Source organism: Triturus cristatus, chromosome 9 (assembly GCF_964204655.1).
Source record: "Triturus cristatus chromosome 9, aTriCri1.1, whole genome shotgun sequence".
Classification (NCBI taxonomy): Eukaryota; Metazoa; Chordata; class Amphibia; order Caudata; family Salamandridae; genus Triturus; species Triturus cristatus.
In genome coordinates, this window is record NC_140592.1 from 808,393,739 (window position 1) to 808,420,901 (window position 27,163).

General features: G+C 48.9%; 1 protein-coding gene across 2 annotated transcripts in view; it reads left to right on the forward strand.

Annotated features, from left to right (window-relative positions):
- Positions 1 to 7,078: 7,078 nt before the first annotated feature.
- BRF1 (BRF1 general transcription factor IIIB subunit) overlaps positions 7,079 to 27,163 on the forward strand; it is a 1,136,639-nt gene continuing 1,116,554 nt past the window's right edge. For both annotated transcript variants that reach the window (XM_085626219.1, XM_085626218.1), the window contains exon 1: positions 7,079 to 7,535. In XM_085626219.1, the coding sequence (XP_085482345.1) occupies positions 7,349 to 7,535 (187 nt within the window). In that variant the 5' untranslated portion in view covers positions 7,079 to 7,348. The remainder of the gene's footprint in view (positions 7,536 to 27,163) is intronic.

The window sequence follows — 27,163 nt, forward strand, 5'->3', positions numbered from 1 at the left end:
TTATGAGCAAATACGTTTATAAGTTTGGTTCCACCATGGAGAATTGGGTGCATTATGAGGAGGATGATACCTTGTACGAGGAGGAGGTAGGGGTACCTGCCATCGAGGATAATATTGTTGAGGCCCTGGACGCTTCCGTGCAGGAGTCGGTCAACAAGGCCCTGGAAAAGGTGGTTCCGGGAACTGTGCAGCAGGCTTTGGCGACTGCTTTGAAGCCTATTACTAGGCAGCTGGAGAGATTCGCGAAGCAGCATGGCTTCACTACCCCAACTGAAGAGCCGGCAGGGGAGCCCCGGAATAGGTCTTGGCCGCATTCTGGTTCTTATGAGTCACAACCGCGCCCGGCGCGGGAGAGAGAGAGGGTACAGGATACTGACTCGGAGTCTACTTCCACCTCTTCTGACACCTCTGATGACTCCCCTCCCAAGAAGAAGTCTCGGAAAGTTAAACATGTGGAGACTTCTCCGCCGGCCCCCACGCCTTTTACATTCAACCCCTCGGATATCGTTCACCCCAGATCCTCAGACTGGTTGCCTGCCCCGGAGTTGGCTGCGTATTTACATGAGAATTTGCGCAAGAGCTTTGATAAGAAGGTGCGCAACAGGCTGCGGTCCGAATGTCCCAGACCGGATCACTCGGATAAGGTGGCGGAAACGCCAGAGATTGATCCAAGTTTGCTTACTTTTCTTAAAAAGTTTGCCAAGGACCCCAAGAAGGGGATAGACCGCGCTTGGCGAGGGTGCCAAGATAAGCTTTTGGACGTGGTCGGGCCCCTAGCGAAAATATTAGAGATGGCTCTGGAGGCGCAGGAATCAGGTACCATGATTGATTCCCATGTGCTGGCAGGCTGGACCCAACGGGCTATCTGCCTACTCGGGAATGCCAACTGCGCAATTTCCACGGAGCGCAGGAAGTCTATTCTGATACGCATGGACTCCAACCTTACAGAGTTGGCTGCGGCGGAACCTGGGCCGTTGGCGGACGGAAACCTCTTTGGCGACCGATTCGTCAAGGACGTTGCGAAATATGTGGGCACGTTCACGACCCTGGACGAGGCCCAGGCTGGGATCAAACGCGTTTTCCACGTGGGGGTTTTCAACCGGGCCGGACGAGGTCGGGGACGCTCGTTTGGCCGTCAATACTCCCAAGGTCCTCCACGAGGAGATTTCGGACGCGGCAGAGGAGAGTGGGACTCCACCCGCGGTGGCACCTTCTATCCCACCAGGCAGCGCTTCAACAAGCGGCGCTTTAACAAGGGATCCTATCGTGGAGGATTCCAAGCCACCGAATCTTCAGGTGAGCGCTCCAGATTTATTTCTTCTTCCCTTGGGGGGGCGTATTCAGCATTTCTATCACAATTGGGTTCAGATATCACAAGACGCCTGGGTTTTACAGACAGTTCAGGGGTTCCACCTAGAGTTTTTTCAGACACCCTGTCAGGTGCATCGTCCCAGACAGCTTTCTTTTTCCCAACTAGAGTGCGATTTCATAGATTCAGAAATAGAAGGGTTGCTGCGGAAATGCGCGATAGCTCCATGCAACGAGGGCCCTCGCGGTTTCTGCAGCAATATTTTTCTGGTGCAGAAGAAAGGAGGTGGTTACAGGTTGGTACTCAATTTGAAGGATTTCAACCATTTTCTGACTTACAAGCACTTCAAGATGGAGGGCATCCATCTGCTGGCAGACCTATTGAAACAAGGGGACTGGTTGGTCCGGCTGGACCTGAAAGACGCTTATCTGTCCGTCCCCATATATCGTCCCCATCGCCGATTCCTTCAATTTCAATGGCGGAACCGGTGGTACGAATATTTGGTCCTTCCTTTCAGACTTTCCTCAGCACCGTGGTGCTTCACCAAGGTTCTGAAACCGGTCGTTGCCTACCTCAGGGAGCAGGGGGTTTGCATGATTGTCTATCTGGACGACATGCTCATCATGGCGCAATCTCAGGAGTTGGTAGTTCACCACTTGCGCATGACCATTCATATTTTGCAGAACCTGGGGTTCGTGATCAACGAACCGAAATCGGTCCTGTCTCCCACACAGAGGATAGATTTTCTGGGGTTCGTCATAAACTCGCAGACGGCCCAACTCAGCCTTCCAAATTCCAAGCTTCGGGATATCAAGAAGGAACTTCGCTCGTTCCTGACCAAACAGATGGTCTCGCTCAGGGGGATTGCCCAGATAGTGGGACTTCTTGCGTCGTCCATTCAGGCGATATTTCCGGGACCTCTGCACTACAGGGCCCTTCAGCGTCTCAAAATTCAACATTTGCAGAAGGGCCTTTCCTACACAGACGTAGTCCCTCTTTCCCAAGAAGTGAGGGAGGAGATGCAATGGTGGTTGGCCCACGTCGAGGCGTGGAACGGCAGAGCAATTTTTGGCTCTCTACCAGAGGTAGTCATAGAATCCGACGCCAGCCGTTGGGGTTGGGGAGCGCGCTGCGGAAATATTTCCACACGGGGACGTTGGTCCCTAGGGGAGTTAGATCTTCACATAAATTGTCTAGAGCTCCTCGCAGGATCGTTTGCGATTCGGACACTGGCTCCCAAACGGATCTGATGTTGCATCCTTCTTCGGATGGGCAACATATCGGCGGTCCGGTACATCAACAAATTGGGGGGCACGAGGTCCTCAATGTTGGTGGAGATAGCGAAGGCCTTTTGGCACTATTGCCTGAGCCAGCAGATCTCAGTGATAGCGGAAAACATTCCGGGTCAGGCCAATGTGGTGGCGGACTGGAACTCACGCCACCTCAGGGACTACAGCGACTGGCAACTTCTCCCACGAGTGGTCCGGTGGTTGCAGGAGATTTGGGGGATTTTCGAGATCGACCTGTTTGCCTCCAGGCTGAACCGTCAGATGACGAGATTTTTCAGCTGGAGGCCGGACCCTCTGGCGCTGGCGACTGATGCCTTTGCGCAGGAGTGGACTTAGAAATTGAATTACGTGTTTCCACCATTCATCCTCATTCCGCGCGTATTCACACACGTGATGCGCCAGGAGGCAGAAGTGATATTGGTGACTCCCTTGTGGAAGTCGCAGCCCTGGTTCCCGTTGTTGTTGGAGGCGAGTTGCGACTTCCCCAGGAGGATCCCATGGTCCTCGACAATGCTCCAGGGCCCTCAGGGGGAGAGACACCCGATGGTTCTATCGGGGCACCTGTCCCTGATGGCCTGGAGACTTTCAGGCAACGTTGGCAATATGCCAGAATGTTCGGACCAGGCTGCAAGCTTTATCAATCAAGCGTGGGCCCCCTCTACTAGGAAGCGATATGCTTCAGCCTGGGGATGCTGGGTTCGTTGGTGCATGGGACAACAGGTGGATCCCGTGGGGGCAGGATTACCCTATATTGTAAATTTTCTGTCAGAAAAGGCGGCGGAGGGTTTGGAGTATCGCTCTGTTAATAACTTCCGTTCCGCCATCTCGGCAGGTCACTCTCAGATCGAGGGCAAACCTGTCGGAATGCATCCTTTAATATGTAAACTCCTAAAGGGTATCAGAGTAGCTAATTCACCCAAACCGAAGTACTCTTCATTGTGGGATGTCTCACTGGTTCTGTCTCTCTTTAATAGCTGGCCCGACAACAATAGGTTGTCCAGGAAACAGTTGTCGGCCAAGCTGGCTATGTTGCTTTGCCTAGCGGCTTGCAGACGTTCTTCGGATGTTAAAGCTCTTGATATTACAGGTAGAGTATTTACTCCGGAGGGAGTTTCGTTTTCTATTACGTCTAGGACTAAAACAATGTCACGCAGTGTGGATTATCATGCTTTTCCCGATAATGCTAAACTTTGTGTGGTTCAGTGCCTCAAGGCTTATGAAGAATGTACCAGGTCTACCAGGCCTGATGGTGTGGCACAATTGTTAATTGCTCTTCAGAAACCGTACAAACCTGTGACTGCGGCTACCATAGCCAGATGGCTCAAAGATGTTATGCAAGAAGCAGGGGTGGATACTCAGGTCTTTGGTGCACATTCTGTCCGAGGCGCTATGGCCTCTAAGACTTTCATGCTGGGTTCTACTGTGCAAGATATTATGCATTCTGCAGACTGGTCGTCTGAATCAACGTTTAAGCAGTTTTATTATAAACCGGAGGGTGATATATCCTCTGTTGTTTTTAGTCAGCGTTAAACTCGCATAAAACGAAGCCTCCGGTCCTGTAATAGAATAAAAAATTAGCTAGCATTCGCGCCAAGAATATTCAATTCTATTAAGGACACGGAGGCGAGGATTATCCCACCCGGTTAAATTACTGTACTGTAATTTTTGCCCACCCGTTTGTGTATATACTCTGATTATACAGAAGTTACGGGTTGTTTTATCTCTGTTTTTTCAGGATCTGACAAGAAGATGGACTAATCCTGTTTGCAGATTGACGTTCTTCCCAGCTGGTCTGGTTTTCTTCCACGTTGGAAGCTGTTGTTGAACTTTAATATACTTATTGGACTTGTTGTTCGGAGCAAAGAAAGAGGACTGGTTCCGGTGTTACTGGCTCTTATGGGGCCCTGCAGGAAGTGATGTGGTATATGCATCATGGGAAATGTAGTTTGTTTTGCATACGAAAAGTTTTTCATTGGCTGCTGTGAGTAGCAATAAATAGAAAGAGAAGCATAATCCTCGTCCTTAATAGAATTGAAAATTCTTGGCGCGAATGCTAGCTAATTTTTTATTCCTATAGCCCGACACCCAGGACATATTGTTTGGGGTCAAGGGCAACAAGTTTTAATGTGCATTTTGGCTTTGCAACAAGCAGGCCCAACCCCCTGCAGCACAAACCCTTTAGCTGCCAGTTTGCAGTACCCCATTAAGGATCAGGGAAGGGCACTGCCTGCAGTTAAGTTAATATTTGTATGCATATGTTAATGCTGTTCAAACTTGTATTTATGGTTCATTAATTGAAAGCCTTTATTATTAGGGTGAGCGCTCTTAGTAAATGTAAGTTCTGACTGCACTACTGACAGTAGTTCCAGTATAAAAATGTGTACAAACGGTTTCAAAGTTTAGCAATATGAGGCTTTGCATACTGTTCCCAGAATGCTCTCTGATTAGATGCAAATATTTGCAGAGGCTTGAAAGCAAGATTAATGATTCTTTGCTTTCATTATGAAATTTTACTAAAAAGTGAAAGTAGGAAACATTTTTTTTTTGCTAAACTACAGTAAAATTTCAGGTACCATTTCTTTGCAGCATCATTTAGTAAAATGTGTTGATGTATGCTAGTATTTCCCCAAAATATTCATATTAGAAAATCAGTGTAAGCAGTTTCAATAAGATTTTGGGAAACATAAAAATAAACAAGCATTGGCAAAGCCAATAGGTCTGACATTGTGGTCAGCTTTTTAGTTTTGGCAATGCGGGACTTGTTTTGGCATGGTTTTTGTAAAACCTTATTGATGTGAGAGCTGCCGGACCCTCACCATTATAACAAACATTGGTAAAAGCAAAAATTGTTTGTGGTCAAAAAAAGAACACACTGCCACATTAGTTACAGGCACTGAACAAAACTAATTTGTGTGCCGATATAATCCTTGTGAAAGAGCAGAATGCTGTCACTCACCGTGAAGCCAACCGAGACAGAGAGAGAGAGAGAATTTTAATAAATACAAAAGGTCATGGTTAACGCTAGAACAAAATTAGGGGCCCAAATATTAAAGAAAGTCTCAAAAGTGCACCCTTGGTATAGGTCCTTGCATTAAGGGCAGCAATGTGGCTTTCGTGAATTCATAAGAATTTACAGCAGTAGGGCAAGAGATAGTACTCCTAGAAAATATTTGTGAACTGCATTTTAGCATGAGCAAATATGCATGTGTAGATTTGCTCATGCGAAAACCTGAATGTTTACAAGTTTATTTTCCCTCCAACCACTTTTTTTCCCATTTCTGGAAGAAGGTTTACTTCTGCCATTGTCAGTTGTAAATTTCCAACATTTCTCAGTATTGGAAAAGATTAGAGAAGAGTTGTTGAAAACCCTTAAAACATGCAAGTTAGTAGGTTTGCACAGGCTCAAAAGGACATTCCAACCCTGGAACTATTGTTTACCACTACCTTCAGTCCCAGTATATAGATCTGCGGAAACGTAGCAACATAAAGGGATTGCTAGTATTCAAACACTACTATGGTATGAGCCCTGGCATAATCAGAAAGGCTATATAAGAGCTCTTATATAATGAGATTGCTGCCATAATTAGTCGCCGCACAACATGGCACCAAAGGGACAAGTGGATTTTGTTACAGGACAAGTACATTTATAAAGCAACCTGCCCCATTGACAAGTAGATATTTTAATAAATTCCACACCCCTGGCTGTAAATATGTCTCCTATACCTGTATTAAACTATTTCTTGCACTTCTTATTTTATCCTTACCTGTTTAATTAACCTGATTGTATTTGTTACTTGTTAGTGTGTAATTCTCCTTATGTAACGTACTTGGTTCTATTGTAAAGCGCTTTGACACCTTTGGGTAAAGTCTGCGATATATTAAAGTGCATAAAATAAAAAATATATATAGGAGAGCACGCTGCACCACCTGTCGCTAACATTTGTAAGCTATTCAACAACTATGTCAATTTCAAAATGCCAGTAAAAATTGTTTTTTTTTAAATTACATATGTTATATGAAAGCTCTGGCATTTGTAGTTTTTTCACGGATTTTTTTTGTAGTTCTAATTATATTCATTACATCGATGCTGTTAAATAAAGCAAAGTGGAGAATGCATATTCTGAACTTGAGCTTCTGGTCCTGACGGAATCCTCACCTCCCTGTCCTTCTAGAATCTAAAATTCTTGTTGACAATGGTAGAACATTTGTAATCCCTAACCATTAGCCCACATCGTGATGCCCCCACTGCATTTCCCACACGCAAAACTCTAAAGCTCAATGAATAAGGGTGTGGCTTTAAAAACCTACGCTTTGGCCAAATGCAATATTCACAAGGAGGGGGGGGCGTAGCGGTACCCCCCTACGTTTTTAGTTTCATTTTAGGTCATCGGTAGCCTTTATCCGTTGTGCTTTTCGCGTCCTTCTTTTGTGTTCATGAACACCTCCTACCTTCCACTTCCTGTAAGTCTTCAGCTGGAGTGACTGCAGAGTGGAAACTCTCGCGAGAGCAGTTCGTTTGGGTGAGAGCTGTAGCTGTGCCGGGTCGGATGTTTCAAGCTCAGTGTTGCTGCTTGGCAGCAGCGTGTGTGCATCGTCTGGAAGTGCTGGCGGCAAATGCAGAATAACAGAAAGACAGGGGTTCATTTAGACGCCCTACTGTGCTCAGTTCGGAGCAACTTAGGTGGCCGCTATTGTGTTGAGAGGGACATTTAGTGCCCTAGAGGTGCCCGGACCCCGGTGAGCCGCCACCATGAGCGGGCGGCGGGTGTGTCAGAATTGCGGCTGTGCTGATATAGACGTGGACCAGGCCCGTGGAGATGCTGTGTGCACGGGCTGTGGCTCTGTTTTGGAGGACAACATCATCGTGTCCGAGGTGCAATTCGTGGAGAACAGTGGGGGTGGCTCCTCAGCCGTGGGACAGTTCGTATCATCAGATGGTGAGTGCTTAAGTCCTCCTAGTCGAGAGGTTTAGGGGCATGCCATAATTCAAGGAATTGTAGCACCCTTTCGTATGTATGCAGGTTAATTCCCTGCACACTCTGAAGACAAATGAAGGGTGTGTATACATGTAAAGCTATGTCCAATGAGCCCATTATTGAGGCACGTGGCAAGTGTGTATGTAAACAAGGATTTCACATCTTCCGCAAGCATAACACACAGTTGCCGCATGGACAAGACATGCTATGTCGCATTATCTATGCGTAGTAAAGTATCAAGTTTTCGCGTTCTGTATACACGTTGAAGATCACTTACACAGAGGTCCTTGACAAGCAATATAGCAGCGTGCACATTTTCTACATCACAGTCAAGTAAGATAGTGCCAGCAAACTGACTCACTACCCATCCTCTGCGATCTATATGTACAGTGTGCATGTAAACAAACATACATTATAGGTGGGTGATAAACTGAAAGCTAGAGCCTGGCTCAGCGCGAAGTCTTGTTGGCCCTTAACCGGCCAAGCTTTCATGCGGCTTGTGTCTTCCTGCCTCCCTCTATCTAGTATGTGGCGTTGCTGACAGAACTGCCGAGCAGGACCTGCTCGGCAGGTCCGAGTCTCTGCTTCGGCTCAACATCCTGTGTTTCTGGACAAATCACTTCATCTCCCCCTGCCTATAAACAATTTAGTGACTAAGTGTATTTTAATTAACGTTCATGTGAAGCGCCCCAATACCTTCAGGTTAAGTTCACGCTACATACAAATTGCAGAAAATGCTCAAAGGTAAAAAAAAAAAAGCCTTAACACATGGAAAGATAAATAGATAATTACTAGAAGGCACTGTTCCAGGAACAGTGCCTTCTAGTAATTACCCTATTGACTTCTCGGAGCACAGGCACTGGACCATTAACCAGCTCCTGGTCCCCCCCCTCCCTTTGTTTGGATACAAGATAAATAGATACCCATCTCCTGGCTGATTCGTGCATATTAAAACCAGAAACCCGGAATAAACTACTGCTTCCCCACTTAAATTGTCTGATCTTAGGAAAATATTTTATTTCATCAACTTTTTTTTAATTTGATATTAATGAAAGCACTTTCAAGTATGAGTTAAGAATACCAATTGAACAAAATCTAATGTGCTTGATTTAATAGACTTTCATGTTGCTCTATAACAATCTGAGTTACCTGACAATTGTCTTGCCTCTTAGTGCACCAATGGTTCATGCTTAAAAAAAGATCATTTTTAATAAGTACTTCTCGGTACTCTTCTATAACGGGATTTATTAATGTCAAAGTTTCACATGTTGTGGAACTACACTTTCTTGAATTGTGAAAAGGCTTTATCATATTTTTCGTTATGTTTTGTGATTTACATAGCAAACATTTTCAGGGCTCGACTCATGCACGGACTCCAAGATCCGAGCCAGACGCTTGGCCTGTCTCTCCCTGTAACCTCTTGGCTCGCCCACCTCTAGTATACATGGCCTTTTCATAGGTCACACTGAATGTAGGGAGAGCCATTGGAATTATGCAATGGTATTGACTAAATATAACTCCGAAAAGAGAGACTAAGTGTGTGGCACCTGTTGTAGTCATGTTAGATTGTTATTTCAACACACTGTACTGTATGGACAAAGCTTCACCTTATTAGTATAGATCCAGTTTACCAGCTGATTACAGCCACAAGCAACTGAAAGGTGAAAAGTTAATATATCCACCAATCCAAATTAATTTCATATTTTCACTATACTAATTTACCACTAATCTTTTTGGGTTCTGGAGTAGCGTGCTACTCGCCGAAAAAGCAATTCGCCTCGTCTGGGGTAGTAAGAGCTAGATAAATGCAATTACAATACAATTTGCAAAGGGTATAAACTACAGTTCATAAAACCAATAGTGGTACGACTAGGTTATTTTGGTCAAAGTAACGCCAATTGAAACCTAGCAACAGCTTTAAACAATTTATTGGGGAGAATGTGTTCATCTACAATCATGCACATATGGCATCACTCACTTGGTAGCCAAAGGTTCATCTTTTAACTCGTACATAAGGCAGTCTGGGAACAAAGATACTACTATGAGTGCAAGTCCAGCGAACATTACTAGAGACCGAGGGCACCTAGGCTGCCCTAGTGGCATAAGCAGCGCAAGATATAAACAGCATGCACAATGGCACTTGACTTATTCTAGTTAGCACCTTATAATGCATTTTAAATAGTACACAAGGTATCAATTTTATTTAGTGCGTTTTACATGTTTCACAAAATTTTCGTATGTGATAATATTGTGATGGTTTTTATTAACTTATAACAATACAAAGATTGATTGGAATGGAACTGCAAGGCATTAAGTAGTTCTGCTAATAAGGCTTGATCCTTTTGAGATGAACAAAACATTTTTGTTCAAATTTACAAATTGTGTCAGATGGTAGATTAGTGCATTATGTAGAAAGTGTGGTAAATCCACAATTAAGCTGTAGCTGCAGAACTGTACGTACAACTCACTTCCATTGTCTGCACAGTCTAAAGACTACTTATGCATGACCTGTGTGTAGCTAAAGAGAATGGTATTTTCCGCAATACACTGAAGTCCCACTGCACATGTAAGATGTACACCGAACTCCAGAGCCAATTTCTCTGTTCTGCTTTCATGGAGGACAAGTAGCACTTGGGGAATGTAAATATATATCCATCTTTGGCGTGGACAGGTGACATATGGGCCCTGTGGATAGAGACAGAAGGCTCAGAGGCCTTTGCATATTTGGGATAACCTAAAGTGAGACAAAATGTTTGCTGTTACTGAGTGTGATTGTCTTAAGACTCTGGCCCTGATGTTAGTTATCAGAGAATCCCTGCTTTGATAGATCTCTGATCATTTCCCTTTTCAAAGCCATTCATAGTACAAGGTGCCAGAGAATGAAGGGAGGACAACATCAGAAAGTATTAACCATTCAGGAGCAGTGATTAAAATACATATATAGGAAGTGTTTGTCTAAAATAAAAAGTCTGGTAAAGGCAGTCCCAGTGGTTCCTGCTCACCGCAACACCTTATTGAGTGATACATTTCGCAATGCTGGTTTTGGTTCATTAACTATATTCAGAAATACTTGATCTGAGTGCATCTGGAGAATTCATGTAGGGGTATCAAATCTTATAAAAATAGGTAGAGGTGTCAAGCTTGGTTTTGCTTTTAATTTGTCTAGCAGACTTTCTCCGGGTATTGGGCGCAGACAGAATTTCTCTACCAAAGTTATGGAAACCATGCATCTATGCATTACTTTTTGCTGATGGCACCACTTTTTGCTGATGGCACCTTTTTTTATTGGTTTTACTCAGGTCGTTTTCTTACTGCCTCTGAATTACACACATATCACACTGAAAATTAAATTGACATTAGTTATATGACAAAAAAAAAACCTTGCATTTGGGAGCTGTCACGTTGGTCGGTGTTTGGATGCTTCTCATAAATATGCCCATCTTTACATGTTGATCGCTAGTCCTCAAGCTTGTAGAGTTTAATGAATAAAGATGCCATTTGTGTGTGGGGAATCACATGCACCATAACAAGAAATTTGGAGGCAGTCTGCTGGCCCGCCTGAAATTAGCCAATTGTCCGTTACTTGTTCCAGCTATCACCTGTTGCGCCCTCATTTATTTTCTTGGATCAAATCAGACATTGAAAAGGTTGATGCACACATACAGAGTCCAACCACAGTTTAAAATTTGCAACATTTATTGAATGGTTTGGTTTTAAACGAGGACTACTCCACAAAGAATGTTTCCATTGACTGTTCACTCGAATAGTACTTTGATTTGGTTTATGTTGTTATTTTCCCTCTACTTAAAAATTCAGTCAAACACTTCGGACCAGTTTTAGAGTGTGGCGGAAAGGGTAGTCTGTCGCAGCAGCTACAGGGAACCTTTTCGCCAAGGTTCATGCGTCTCATTAAGAGTCGGACGGACCTTCCGTATGTCAGCGGCGGAAACTACTCGTTCTGCGCCGCTGACATACACCTCTCTGATGGAGTAGAAGTTTTCCCATTTGTCCGCCCACCCTATTAAGAGTGTGTGAACAAATGGCAAGTATTTTACTGTCGCTTACCACTATCTAAAACGTATCAGTAGGTGAAATTAAAAACATTTTAATGATCCCCTACGCCATGGAAGAAAACAATGGTGAGGGGTTCATTGCTTTTTTACTATTAAAATAAAATCCCTCTTAAGGATTTTCTTTTCGAAAATAAAAAAAGAAATTAAGTGTGCCATACTGCTCCGACATGTTGACCGGGCCGTACAGCAAATTTTTAATGAATTGACAAGAATTGCCTTTATGGTATTTCCTGCCAATGCAAGAGATATTTACTGGGGCAGCGGACATCTCTAAATCTGGAGTGCGCTTATTTAGTCAAGATGACACAGTAAAATACTCTGTCGCCCTGACTGAGTAACTGTACTCTAAATCGGGCCCATAGTTCAAAATTCCTTCATGGATGTCCCTAATCTGAGTCCTGAAAATAAGTAAAGGCGTGTAGAAGTTAATTTTGTGGAGTGTCATTACATTTGGTTGAATCATTTTCTTCAGTTTAATATAGCGCTGTGCTAAATGTCTATTTCTTTTTTTTAAATTATTTCTTAGCTTTGAAACACTATAATGATGGCGGGGCAGGTCTTTGTAAATGGAACAACAAATAGGCACAGTATTCATGCCAGTGCCTCTCCTGGCCAGTCACCATGTCAACTAGATTGGTTTGTGTAACTGAATAAACCACTTAAGATTGATATTGTAGTTGGTACTTAGAAAGCACTGTAAAAGTAGTCGAGCCTCCAGGCGCTAAGAAAACACAAACATAAAAATTTCAAGAAAACAAATGTTTCAACTGTTGTTCCCTACAGCCAACGGATTGATTCATGAAATTGTTTTCAGGTAACACTTTCTATGAATATGTTTCTAATTTGGCAAATGTGAGCCCTCCTGCTTTGGCTTTCTTATACGTTTTGGTTGCAAGTTTTTGCATGTAGATGTATTTAGTCGTTTTTATTTATTTGTTCAGGCTCATTGCTATTAATCGCCTTTTAAGTACCAGTCTGTATTTAAAGCATCTTCATTATTGACAGATAGCGAAGCCATCTCCGTACGGGTCCTATGCAAGGCTTTCGAATTATCCGCTGACCATGATCCAACTTCTATGTTCTACTGTCGTTAGCAAAATAAAAAACAAATCAATAATGGCATTGATTATGGTTCTCGCAATAGCTGCAAGATCTTGATTAGAAAAGGAATGGTGGTCCTTTCTCTGGAGCGCTAGAGGGTTGTTGGCAATCACTGAGATAATTTGATGCACCTTGAAAGGTGTGGGATTGAATATTGCGAACATTTTTTTGATGTTGGGCAGTGTTGGACTTGCTATGCCAGTTTGAATTTCACAGATGTTCACCCTTTGTTCATTTGTTTATTTCCTTGATGCATGGTTTGAGTGCATTTCTGGCTACAGATGTGTAAAGTACAAACCTCTAATCAGACTTCCATCTGGTGTGAGAAATAGGCCATTGATGCACAAGACTGGATGTATCGTTGCATGCTGTGTATCATTTTTAGGTCTCGGCTAGTGAAGGTTGCGCTTGCGCAGTCTTGCTCGCAAGATTTAATGTTTTAGAAGTGGGGCTTTAACCCGCCCCTCTTCTCCATTGGCTGGCCTCTTAAATGCTGGTCAGCCATTGGAGAAGAGCTTTGTCTCTCCAAAGAAGCCCCGTCTTTTTCAGATCCGGGGGCGTGTTTTTTACTTTCTTTCTCTCCTCTGGAATGTAAACATTCCAGCCAATGGCAAGAGGAGAGAAAGAAAAACACGCCCCCGAATCCGAAAACGCCGCTGCGTTTCTCCGAGGCATTTCTGCTTGACCTCGGAGAGAGGCGGTGGTGTTCATGGCGTCATCCCCATTGCTCCTCGGTCTATACAGGGTCCCTCCAGGGGCCCTTCAGATGCCCTTGTTAGCATGCTTCTGTTGCCTCTGACGTGGCTGCCTTCTGCCCTCTTTTACAGCACCGTCCGTGCCTACTCACCAGCACCGCAACACAAACCAGTTTAATTTACTTCCAACGATGTTGACCTTATGATAGAAATAATACCGATTGAGCCTATAACTATATAACCAAAAAAGCATAGCCATAAAAGGTTTAAATGAAAGCAATATTCGTGGTCGCTTTAATCTTACGAATGTTGTGCTTTGGAATGTACCATCATTGAACTAGTGGGGGGAGTTTTATTTATTTTACAGTGTAGGCACAAATGCGGGAACATACCGCTACAGTTTCTACGAACTTATCTTTTAATAAATACATTCAGTGGCGCTAGTGAGTTTGCAATCTTGTGGAAGTGCGAGCCAGTTTTTCATGTGATGGCAGGCTAAACTTTGTAGCTCCACCCGCGATTTGGTTTCATCCTGCCGAATGTTCTGCTTCCCTTGGGTTGGGTGCCGCTGCGCGTCATCCCAGGGTTGTTTGTACTCTGGGTTCTTAAAGGAAGCGTACTGGTCTTTTCTGCTTTAGGGAAAGTTTGATACAGCAATGTCTACGCCGGCACGGAGAAGGGTAATGAGGGACTTCAAACGGTATGTGATCCGGATGCCGAGACCGTTGCATTGTAAATGCTTTATTTTTTTATGGCCTCAGCGTATTGCGGCTGTTTTAGGTTAGAGTGGATAGTCAAGTAGGGCCGGCCGGATGTTTATGAAATGAGTGGTGAGCCATCACACCCGCCAGGCTATAAATATTTGGCATGAGGGGCACTTTATAATAAATTTAAAAAGGAAGGGAAAATAGCTAAAAGCCAAGTCCCTTGCTGTCAGCGCCCCTCACATGACCACCTTCCAGCTGGTGTGACAGCCCCCAGGTGGCACACCGGACCATGGCGGACCAGGACTCCATGCCGCAGCGGCTGAGTTACTCCACCGGCCACTTCCTGAACGACCACTCGGTGCTGGGCTTCAACACCACCTACGCGGGGGTCCTGCTGCTCCTGGGCCAGGTGGCCGATGGCATCTGCACGCCTCTGGTGGGCTACGAGGCGGATAGCTCCCCCGGGTGCCACTGGTACAGCTGCCGAAAATCCCTGCACCTGGTCGGTAAGTTGGTCGTTTTGTCATTTGTATATTGGTGTCCATGTTTCAGTGACAATTGTTATTGTTTCAGAGATGTTGGATTGCGAGTACCTCTGATATATCACGTTTTCTCATTTCTGGTGTGAGTATCTGAGAGGTCTTATGATGTCCCAGGTTAGGCGTGAGCAGTTCAGGGATCTCAATTTGTCTCACTTTGGGTGTGAATGGTTCTAGAGTCTCACGTTTCATGTGTGAGATATGTGTATTTAAGACACTTGTGATCGTCCTGTGCTTGGTCTGAGATCACCAGAAATCTCAAGGTGACATGTGTTCAGAAATTCCAGATTGTTGGTGACAGATGTGAGTACCTCCGATAGTCCCAGCTGTCCAGTGCCTGATGTGAGTACTTCACAGTTCGTTGATTGATTCTTGGCCACAGTGAGGTTTACAAGATTTCTGTGTCCAGAGTGAGGAGTTTGGAAATTTCGGATTGTCCATTGCAGGCGACCTTAATTTGTATTGTGCCAGATGTGAGGAGGCAGAGATCTTTGTCTCATGCTGGTATAAGGAGTACTTCATAGATCTCGAGTGGTCTCGCCATGCGTGAATAACTGGTCTGGCCATGCTTCTTCTTCCATTTTATACTCTCTAGTTTGGATTTTCCCATTATTGTATTGTAATTGCATTTATATAACGCTTACTACCCCTGACAAGGTGTCTAATCGCTTTTTCGGCGAGTAGCACGCTACTCAAGAACCCATAACGGATTAGAGGTGAATTAGTATAGTGAAATCTGAAATTAATTTGAGCGGTTGATATGTTAGTCTGTTATTTGGATTGAAAAGGATAATGGAGGGATATAAATAAAAGGGAAGGGTTTGCATTTTTATAGCGCTTGCTACCCCTTATGAGGTGTTGAAGTGCTTTTCGACGGGTAGCGCGCTACTCCAGAATCCAAGCACGATTAGTGGGGAAATATGAAATTAATTTGAGTGGTGGACATGCCTCACTTGCCTTACTACAAGTACCAGAAGGCCCTACATCTGCGCGAATTAAACTGGTAGTCCGGTCGCTCCATGTTGACTGTACACAAGCACTACAGTATTGGGCTATGCATTTAAAAACTGTGTGTGTGTGGGAGGCTGTGTGTGTGTGTGGGAGGCTCTGTGTGTGTGTGTGTGGGAGGCTCTGTGTGTGTGTGTGTGGGAGGCTCTGTGTGTGTGTGTGTGGGAGGCTCTGTGTGTGTGTGTGGGAGGCTCTGTGTGTGTGTGTGGGAGGCTCTGTGTGTGTGTGCGGGAGGCTCTGTGTGTGTGTGCGGGAGGCTCTGTGTGTGTGTGCGGGAGGCTCTGTGTGTGTGTGCGGGAGGCTCTGTGTGTGTGTGCGGGAGGCTCTGTGTGTGTGTGGGAGGCTCTGTGTGTGTGTGTGGGAGGCTCTGTGTGTGTGTGGGAGGCTCTGTGTGTGTGTGGGAGGCTCTGTGTGTGTGTGGGAGGCTCTGTGTGTGTGTGGGAGGCTCTGTGTGTGTGTGGGAGGGTGTGTGTGTGGGAGGCTCTGTGTGTGTGTGGGAGTGTGTGTGGGAGGCTCTGTGTGTGTGTGGGAGGCTCTGTGTGTGTGTGGGAGGCTCTGTGTGTGTGTGGGAGGCTCTGTGTGTGTGTGGGAGGCTCTGTGTGTGTGTGGGAGGCTCTGTCTGTGTGTGTGGGAGGCTCTGTCTGTGTGTGTGGGAGGCTCTGTCTGTGTGTGTGGGAGGCTCTGTGTGTGTGTGTGGGAGGCTCTGTGTGTGTGTGTGGGAGGCTCTGTGTGTGTGTGTGGGAGGCTCTGTGTGTGTGTGTGGGAGGCTCTGTGTGTGTGTGTGGGAGGCTCTGTGTGTGTGTGTGTGGGAGGCTCTGTGTGTATGTGGGAGGCTCTGTGTGTGTGTGGGAGGCTCTGTGTGTGTGTGTGGGAGGCTCTGTGTGTGTGTGTGGGAGGCTCTGTGTGTGTGTGGGAGGCTCTGTGTGTGTGTGGGAGGCTGTGTGTGTGTGGGAGGCTCTGTGTGTGTGTGGGAGGCTCTGTGTGTGTGTGGGAGGCTCTGTGTGTGTGTGGGAGGCTCTGTGTGTGTGTGGGAGGCTCTGTGTGTGTGTGTGGGAGGCTCTGTGTGTGTGTGTGGGAGGCTCTGTGTGTGTGTGTGGGAGGCTCTGTGTGTGTGTGTGGGAGGCTCTGTGTGTGTGTGGGAGGCTCTGTGTGTGTGTGGGAGGCTCTGTGTGTGTGTGGGAGGCTCTGTGTGTGTGTGGGAGGCTCTGTGTGTGTGTGGGAGGCTCTGTGTGTGTGTGGGAGGCTCTGTGTGTGTGTGGGAGGCTCTGTGTGTGTGTGGGAGGCTCTGTGTGTGTGTGGGAGGCTCTGTGTGTGTGTGGGAGGCTCTGTGTGTGGGAGGCTCTGTGTGTGTGTGGGAGGCTCTGTGTGTGTGTGGGAGGCTCTGTGTGTGTGTGGGAGGCTCTGTGTGTGTGTGGGAGGCTCTGTGTGTGTGTGGGAGGCTCTGTGTGTGTGTGGGAGGCTCTGTGTGTGTGTGGGAGGCTCTGTGTGTGTGTGTGGGAGGCTCTGTGTGTGTGTGTGGGAGGCTCTGTGTGTGTGTGTGGGAGGCTCTGTGTGGGAGGCTCTGTGTGTGTGTGGGAGGCTCTGTGTGGGAGGCTCTGTGTGTGTGTGTGGGAGGCTCTGTGTGGGAGGCTCTGTGTGTGTGTGGGAGGCTCTGTGTGGGAGGCTCTGTGTGTGTGTGGGAGGCTCTGTGTGTGTGTGGGAGGCTCTGTGTGGGAGGCTCTGTGTGGGAGGCTCTGTGTGGGAGGCTCTGTGTGGGAGGCTCTGTGTGGGAGGCTCTGTGTGGGAGGCTCTGTGTGGGAGGCTCTGTGTGGGAGGCTCTGTGTGGGAGGCTCTGTGTGGGAGGCTCTGTGTGGGAGGCTCTGTGTGGGAGGCTCAGGCTCTGTGTGGGAGGCTCAGGCTCTGTGTGGGAGGGGGAGGCTCTGTGTGGGAGGGGGAGGCTCTGTGTGGGAGGGGGAGGCTCTGTGTGGGAGGGGGAGGCTCTGTGTGGGAGGGGGAGGCTCTGTGTGGGAGGGGGAGGCTCTGTGTGGGAGGGGGAGGCTCTGTGTGGGAGGGGGAGGCTCTGTGTGGGAGGGGGAGGCTCTGTGTGGGAGGGGGAGGCTCTGTGTGTGTGTGGGAGGCTCTGTGTGTGTGTGGGAGGCTCTGTGTGGGAGGGGGAGGCTCTGTGTGGGAGGGGGAGGCTGTGTGTGTGTGTGGGAGGCTCTGTGTGTGTGTGGGAGGCTCTGTGTGTGTGTGTGGGAGGCTCTGTGTGTGTGTGTGGGAGGCTCTGTGTGTGTGTGTGGGAGGCTCTGTGTGTGTGTGGGAGGCTCTGTGTGTGTGTGGGAGGCTCTGTGTGTGTGTGGGAGGCTCTGTGTGTGGGAGGCTCTGTGTGGGAGGGGGAGGCTCTGTGTGGGAGGGGGGGCTCTGTGTGGGAGGGGGGGCTCTGTGTGGGAGGGGGGGCTCTGTGTGGGAGGGGGGGCTCTGTGTGGGAGGGGGGGCTCTGTGTGGGAGGGGGGGCTCTGTGTGGGAGGGGGGGCTCTGTGTGTGTGTGTGGGAGGCTCTGTGTGGGTGTGTGGGAGGCTCTGTGTGTGTGGCTTTTTTCGTAGGTGGCTCTATGCGTGGTGGCTGTGTGTGGGTAATTGTGTGTAGGTGGCTCTATTTGTGTGTGGGTGGCTCTGTGTGTGTGGGTGGCTTTGTGTGTGTGGGTGCAAATGCAAAAGGTCTCGCATTTGAGAGTGATTAAGCTATTGGCATTGTAAATAACAATACCGTTTCTTTAAATGTTTTAAAAACAAAAACATAAACAAAAATAATGTCATGAGCAATGCCAATAGCTCTAACTTTAACAATGCCGAGACCATTGCATTGTAAATGCTTGTTATTTTAGACTTTGGTTCTTTGTACCAACGATGGTGTATTTCATGTGATTATTATAAGAACGTTAATTATTAATTGGGGTGTATAGTAGTCCACTGTGATTCAGTGAATTATTAGTTGGAGTAAATGGTAGTTCACACAAGTAATGTGTCACACTTCTTGTTGGGGCCAGTAAAGATTTCAGCAATTTAAACCAGAGCTCAACCCCTGATAGCTATGGCACAGAGTTGACATTACTTAAGAACTTAAGACGAAGAGTAAAGCGGTTGGAAGTACAGAAACAGTAAACATTTGAAAACACAGCGTAATAAAACCCTACTCCTATTTGTAAAAATGGAAAATGTATAAAGAAACAAAAAGACACCAAAACGACAAAAATGTAATGAGGAGAGCCAGAGACTTTAATTTAAAAAAAGCTTAAATATAAATGGTTCCAAAAATCTTTAAGCGCCAACCACGGTCATCAGGTTGCACTTGATCAGTACCCACGTGTTAGTTGAGAACAAGTGTAAGGTAGACCCTAAATGCCCATATGGCAGGATTCGATGCATTGTATTTAGAAAGTAGGACTAGTATATTTTATGTCCTGGCAGTGAAAATCCTCCGAAGTAATTTTGCACTGTTGCAAGGCTTGCTCTCCCATAAGCGAGGACTGGGTAACATCATAACGCTTTATAATGACTCATTTTATTAGTAACTTAAAATCCAACTTAACGGTCAAGTTAGACTTTTATGGTTTAAATGTTTTTATTAGTTTGCAAGATTCAAACAAAACCACATACACATAGCGATCATCATGCAATGCTGTGGTATAACCACTGTTCTAAGTAGCTGTAGAGCGTCATCTTAACAGTGTGCGCGTAGCTGATTAATAACCTTGACGAGGAAGAACAGTGAAGTGAAAAAAGAAAAGCGAAAACTCCCAAAAGCCCCCCTCCCCTGCCCCGCCCCCTCCTCGTGCTCCACGTCCGTTCCCAAAGCCTTGCTGAACACCCATCGACCCCCTTCAGCAGTCCTCCCCCCGCGCCTCTGTCAGGCGCAACAGACGGAGGTATCGGGGCATGTGACTTCTCTGAATTCAGCAGCTAATAGCGACAAAGGGCTGCCACAACTCGCCGTACTTGTCCCCCTCCCCCGCCATAGTAAGTGCTAATTTCTCCATACCAAGAACATACCACAGACGGTGCAACCAGCATGTGAAAGTCGGGACGTGGGGGGTGCGCCAGTGTGTAAGTATGTTTTGTGTAGCCGACCCTAGTGCAATAGCCATCTGCCTGCCTCTACAAGATCGTAATGGGTAGGTCAGAGGATTGGGAAGACCTAGTAGTACATAGGCTGGAAAGCGCGGTATCTCAGTTTCAAAGTGCTTGTCCACTTCATCCAGCACCTGGGTCCAATAGGGTTGAGTGTGTGTACACTCCCACAGCAAATGGACTAGGTTGCCCACCTGGCCACAGCCCCTTCAGCACGTTGCCTCCCGAGATCGATCCATTGCATGTAAGCGTTCTGGAGTATAGTACCAATATGTCACAATCTTCGTAAGTGTCTCCGTAAGCCCCATGTGGTATGTAGAGTGCCGGGCCCTATAATAAATGCCCTCCCACTCTTTGTGACTGAGTGTTCTGCCCAACTCCCGCTCCCTACTAGGATTGTGTGAGTGCTTGTATTTAATCTGCAACTTCTTATAGAGATCAGAGATGAGATTTTTGTCCGACGTGCGTGTGATGAGCCATCTTTCATAAGGGGGAAAAGCATCTATTTGCCCCAGAACGCACCTGTGGCTGAAGCACCCAATGCCTCACCTGCAGATATCTTAGCCTCTCTGTCTCCGGGAGCCCGAACTCCCGCCTCATCTGAGCGAACGAGTTGACCCCTCCTCACCATAGACATGATACAGAAAACGACAGCCAGCCGCCCTCCAGCCTGCGAAGTCTGCGTCCTCCATCCCAGGGGTGAAATCAGGATTGCCAATCAACGAAGTAAGCGGAGATGGGAAGGATGTGAGCTTGTGGGTGAGGTTAGTGACATCCCACACTTCCAGGGGGACTCGCGTAATATGTGAGGCATATAGATTAGGGGGCTTGTGGGGCTTACGCAAGAAGGGGATTTCCCACAAGGAAACAACCAGTGCTTCTCCGATTCCCATCTGCTCCACTCCACCAGGTACCGCGATTGAGCTGCCTGAAAGTAGAGTCTAGGATCAGGAACTCCAAGCCCTCCATCGTCCGGCGCCATCGACACTAGTGTCCGTCGCATACGCGGTTTCCGACCGTTCCAGATAAACTGGGCTAAGTCGGATTGCATCTTTCGAATCCACCCGGCAGGCGGTCGGAGAGGTATAGTGCGAAAAAGAGAGGGAAATCTGTGGAAGAATGGTCATTTTGACTGCTGCAATCTTGCCTAGCCAGGAGAGGGGGTAGTGTTTCCACCGATCGAGCTCTCGGCGGATTCTCCCGCGCAGTAGTGCATAATTAGTGTGAACCGCCTCAGGGAGAGAGGGGGCCAGCTGAATCCCCAGGTATGGAATCGTGTCTGTCGCCCAACGGATGGGAAGCAGGGTTTGCAAATATTCCCGGGTGGGACGTGACAGAGATAGGTCCAGAGCTATGGATTTTTCTGCATTCACCTTGAATCTGGCAGCTCGAGCGAAAGCGTCCAATTCTGCTAAATAAGCCGGGAGAGCGCTCGTCGGGTCAGCATGTGATATTAACACGTCGTCCACGTATAGGCTAATCGCGTGGACAAAGCCCCCAAATTTTATCCCCGTGATCTCCGGATTCTGCCGCATCCTCTGAGCTAGAGGCTCCATGTAGAGGGCGAAGAGAAGGGGGGACAGCAGGCACCCCTGTCTCGTGCCCCGTTCAATATGAAATCGGGAGGATGTATAGCCGTTCACTTGAACCGTAGCTGTGGGAAACTTATAACAGTTAAGTACATACGTGCGGAACCGTTCTCCTATCCCCACCCTCTCTAACACCTGCTTCAAATAGGGCCAGTGCACGCGGTCGAATGCCTTTTCGGCATCGATAGCCAGCATCATGAATTTCCCCGGGACCCGGGTAGCCTTCTCGATAAGGTGTAAAATCCGTTTGGTATTATCCGATGTTTGGCGTTCAGGGATGAACCCCGCTTGGTCCGGGTCAATGAGGCCGGGCATATGGGGGCCAAGACGAGCGGCAAGAATCCCTGTGTATAATTTAAAATCTATATTAAGCAGGGATAGTGGGCGATATGCTCTACAGTGTGAACTATCTTTCCCGGGTTTGGGAATGACTGCTATAGAGGCCTCTAAAAGATCACTCGGTATTGCCCCCTGATCAGCAAAAGAGTTAAACAGCCGGGTGAGAATCGGGGCGAGCAAGGAGCAAAACTTCTTGTAAAAAATAGCGGAGAAGCCGTCTGGACCGGGGGCTTTCCCCAGCTTGAGATGAGATATGGCAGATACGATCTCCTCCAGCTGAATGTCTCTATCAAGGTATTCGGCCTGAGGCGCCACACTCTAGCCGATCGCGACATGGGTGGAACGGTGAGGGTCGCAAGCACCGGAGCGTGGTCTGACAGAGGCCACCCCTATGTCAACCGCGGTCGTGAGCACTTGCACTGGAGCGGATACTAAGAAATGGTCCAGTCTAGCATAGGTCTTGTGTGCATTGGAATAAAAGGAATAATCCCTATCCAGAGGATAAACTGCGCCTGGTGTCGCATAGCCCCAAGTCCTGTAAGCGCGCAAGCCCCTCCGTTGAAAGTGCCCCCATCTGGTGAGTGCGCTGACTGGATCTGTCCTTAATGTTATCGAAGACCAGGTTTAGGTCGCTCCCTAGAATGATATTGCGATCTGATGTGGCTGTGGCTTCGGTGAGAGCGTAATGTAGGAACCTTTCCTGACCTTCATTCGGAGCGTACAGGGAACTAATAGTGAACGTCATTCCTCCCAGGGCAAAGTGATATGTCAAGAGCCGTCCCTTAATCTCGACAACATTGTGTAGGACCTCCCCCCGAAACTTCTGAGCCACCAGGATCGCCACCGCAGCAGAGGAGAAGAACTAAGTGGGAAATTTCCGGGTTGTAAGACGGTGATAGTCTTGCGGCAGGAGGTGGGTTTCCTGCAGAAGGCAGAGATCTGCTTGCGAGTGTTCTAAACATGACAGAACTGCCCTGCACTTCACTGGATTATTAAGACCCCGTACATTAAGGGTTAAGATCTTAAGTGTGGTGGAAGGCATGGCAGGTATCGAATAGGATCAGATGCAGCAAGGAGGTGTCAGGTTTTGCGTCACCAGTATACACAGTGTTCAGTCTGCCCGGGGACGCGTGGACACGGGGGATCTTTCTAACTCTAGAGGAAAAGTGGACGTGGAGCACCGAGTTCCCTCCCCAAACATCCCCAAAAAACCCTGAAATAAAAAACAGTCTGCAGAAATAACTGAGAACACATAGTCCATCGCTCGTCGGTGATCGGTGAGAAGACATTGGGGTATGTCCACCAGCGGTGAAAGGAAGCCCCTCTCCCGCCAACGATCTGAACAGTAGTAAAGCAGTCACTCGGGTACAGCATAGCGTTTAAAGTCAACCTAGGTTGGAACCAGATAGGTCGGCGGAGACAGCCTCCAGAGCCGACTGCTGGCCCCTCGTGATCTCCGCAGCCGGGGGCTTCCTGGGATGGCGCCTACAACCCTGCTGGCGCCAACGGGGCCTGGAGTCATCAGGCCCAGCCCTGGGGTCCTCCTCTCCACTCTCCTCCGGGGGGGTCCACACCCAATAATTTGCTAGCCTCGGACAGGGAGCGCAACTGGTACAGTTTGTTATCTTTGCGGAACACCAATCAGAATGGATGGCCCCAGCTGTAAGAGATATTGTGCTGCTGGAGGTGCATAGTGATGGGTTTGAAGAGTCGTCTTTTTTGCAACATGAGAGCGGATAAATCCTGGTACAGCACTGGCAACTGATCTTGGAACTGCAGGGGATGCATTTGGAGCGCCTTTTGAAGAATAGCTTCCTTGGTGCGATAGTTCTGGACACAAACTAAAATGTCCGACGGGGTGGCCGTTGGCGCCCTAGGAGGACCCACTCTATGCGCACAGTCTATAGACAACTTCAGAGGCCTACCCAGGATGTGGTTGAAGAGTTCCCTCGTGTATGTGAAAAGGTCCTTCGAGGCATCATCTATTTTTACCCCTCTGATCCGGATGTTGTGGTGGCGGGAGCGGTTTTCCAGGTCCTCAAGGTGGGTTTGGAGGTCATCCTGTTGATCATGGAGTCTAATGATCTCCTGCTTTAGTGTCGCTGTCTCCGTGTACCTCCCGTCACTCTTACCTTCCAGGTGCGCAACTCGTTCTCCAATGCAGTCCATGTCGCGTCGGACCTCTTTGATCTCTGACGTGAACTCCTGCTTGAGAGTGTGAATGTCTTCCCTCAGCGCGACAAACATCGACTCAAGGAATACCTTTGTGATGGGCTCCGCTCCCCCGTCCCTTGCCGACCTCTGTCCCTAAGCCCCCGCGCCGGAGGCTATTTGTCCAGCCGGTGTCTTGGCGAATAGATCTTTAAGGGTCCTGTCCTGTCGCTTCCTGGAGTTGGACATAGCTCTCCCCAAATGGGCCCGAGGAACTGTGTGCAAAGCTCAAATCCCCCGTCTCCAGCCCTTCGTTAGAGGATAGGTCCCAATGGAGTCCCCAATACAGGGCGAGAAACGCAGGGCATCAGCCGGGGCCGGCATGCCGTCTTGTATTGCACAATCTTCGCCGCTGCCAACACCCCCCGGGTCTACCACCGACCTGGCCAACACCAGCTCCTGTGTGCAATGATGAAACCTATCCTCGTAACCTTCTTTCACTCTGCTCAGCAACTCCTCCAGGGGGCACCCCCGCCCTGAGAGCGGTCCGCATCAATTCGGAGCCGCCAGTGTCGGCCTCAACACTGCTCCGGCGGTGCGGTCCTCTACGGGGAAACACCAATCGCGACCAGGCCTGAAAGCGGGGCAACAAAGAGGGGGGCTTCAGCGGCTGCTCCCCCGGCTCCACCCTACTGCAGCTCAACAGTCCTGGACACTCGCTAGATCAGGCAGGTCAAGGGGCGCATAAGAGTGATCCCCCCCCCTGGAAAGTGTAATTTGCTTCACCAGAATAGTCGTCTCGGAGCCCGGGACCAATACAGACCAACTTGTTGCCCCAAAAAAGCAGGCCCGGCTCTCTATGGCTTAAGTCCTCTCTGCAGGCCTCTCCAGTGTGTCTATCTCGCCCCAGGTGGTGCCGCCACAGTCACCGCGCAAGTGTGCTGCACAATTTGGGCCAACCGCCAGCCCCGCCGCTGTGCCCCTACATGGACTGCACCGTTGTCCTCCTACGGCACTTCGCAGTCATTCAGGGAATGGGCCCCCCCTCCACGCATGGCAGGCCGCAAGCCGGTATCCTCACCTCCACCAGCGGCAATCGCATTCTCTGTCCTCTAGCTTCTCTGACTCCAGGTGACACAAGGCGGAGTCCCCTGCAGTCCGTCAGGCGCTGAGCACGCTGGCGGGAACGAGCCCTAGTCCAAACGCTGCCGCATCAAACGCCCTGCCGCTGCTCCTCCGGTCTCCAGACAGCCAAAGCCCCCCACGAGGCTGCGCCGAGTCTCCAGCTGATGTCCCAGCATGGGAGGGGGGGCGTGCACGGGCCACTCACCAGGCCTTCGATCACCGGCCCCAGCTCTAACTCTCGCTCTTCCAAAATGGTGGGCCTCTCCTGTTCGCGCTCCGCAGCCGCCCCCTCACCGCTTCCGCCGCAACACCTGGGACTCCAAACCCACCCCTCCCCCCCCCCTCCCCCCCCCCCGGCCACCATAGTCTCCGGTTGAGATATGAGCCTGTCCTTCGGGTCAGCAGGCTCCCGTCGTCTCTTCGGAGCCCCCAATGCACCTGCGCGGCCCCGTCGCCGCCATGCGCTCGTCGCTCGCCACAGGAACAGAAAGCAGGCTTCGTCTGTCGCAGTCACTGCTTCGGCGAACTCCTCCGTCATCTAGGAGTGTACCGTTCGTGCCTGTAACGGCCTGCTGGCCAGTGCTCTGCAGATCGTCAGCAGGAGCTCAAGAGCAGTAAGTCTGCTCGCTCCACCCCCCCAAGTTAGACATTTAGAAACTCATGCTCCATAGAGTGGGATGCATTTAAGACGGTGATGAGAGGTACGTCCATAGGTGCCATGGTGGGGGCTCGACAGGAAATTAACAAAAAACTCAACACTTGAGGACACCCTGCAAGAGTTGGAACGGGACGCGTGTGCCAACCAGTCCTACCAAACCCAATTACAGGAAGGTAGGATCAGACATGCCGAACTCCTTGAAAATCTACCCTTATTTGACTACAGGGCATATACCCAACGCTCTCACGCTGAAGCGGACAAATCTGGCACCTTGGGGGGCGCTAGGTGGCGCACACGCAGAATGGCCGCAATGCTGTGAGGCTCCTGCAGCCCAGCGCATAAATCCTATAAATTATCCTACTCAGAGGACCCGATGGCTGCCCAAAACAGTGGAGGAATGAAGCGAAGACACCAATAAGGACTCGCTGTAGCGTACAGCTGTTTTGGAGCCTTGCTGCACTTGCTGTCACGCCGAGAAGTTTTGCCTGGTGGAAGGGAAGGGACGGGACGGAGCGGCGTGGCACCCTAAGACGGGCCTTCCAAGTTACGCGAGGCCGGTGCTGCCCATGAGGTGACTGGGCCCGGCGGCGAGGCCGGGACAGACTTTTATCGTACCCGTGAGTAAAGGCAGCGGAGCGCGTTTGAGGAGCTCTGCCTGCTCCTTGGCTGGTGACTGCGGTGAATGCTGCGGCGTAGCAAAGTGGTGGCGGAGAGAACGATTGCGTAACACCGCGGAGCCCTGCGAGCCCAGGAGGAGAGGTGTGGACGCTGCCGGCCCGGGGCCCATCTGTTGGAGGACCTGGGCCCCGCTTTTATTGCATCGCGGGGTGACTCGATAATTCAGTGCCTGCTTCTACATATTACAGTGTGGCCCTGGTGATCTCATTTCATGCACGTTCAGCCCAAGCCCAGCCCTGCTTGCTGCTGATGTGTCGGGGGCTTTGGAGGCAGCCTGATAACGAAGCGCACTGGACGATCCTGTTGGCCCTCAAGGTGGGTCATTCTGCAGCGATTGGGGTGCGGGAAGAGGAGTGCAGGCAGCGTATGGGCCCCCCCTCATGATAGACTGGAGATACAGGGCGCACTGTGTGCTGGGACGAACTTGTGCTGGGGGTCGCAACTGCACATGCTTTGAGTACTGCATGGCTGGTGACTAGAGTGCTTTTGAGGAAGATTCATGTGGTCACGACATTAGGGCGTGTGGCGTCCTGGCCTATCCTTCAAAGTTGATAGTAATATATGTGGAGGCTCCCCTGAGTGCTAGTCCTGAAGAAGTGGTGTGCTGAGGCCATTGGGACAGTGCAGTATTTACCCTCACGACCCCCTTGACTTGGATTATTTACCGCTGGCGCGCCGAGGGACCCCGGTTCGCCTGCGTGCTGCGCGCTAGTGGGGGGGTGCTGTGATATTCCTTCTGTATTGCTGTCCCACCTCGGACTGGCCCCTGCTAGATCCCGGGTGCACTACCCCGTCTTACTATTGAGGCACAGGCAGAAGC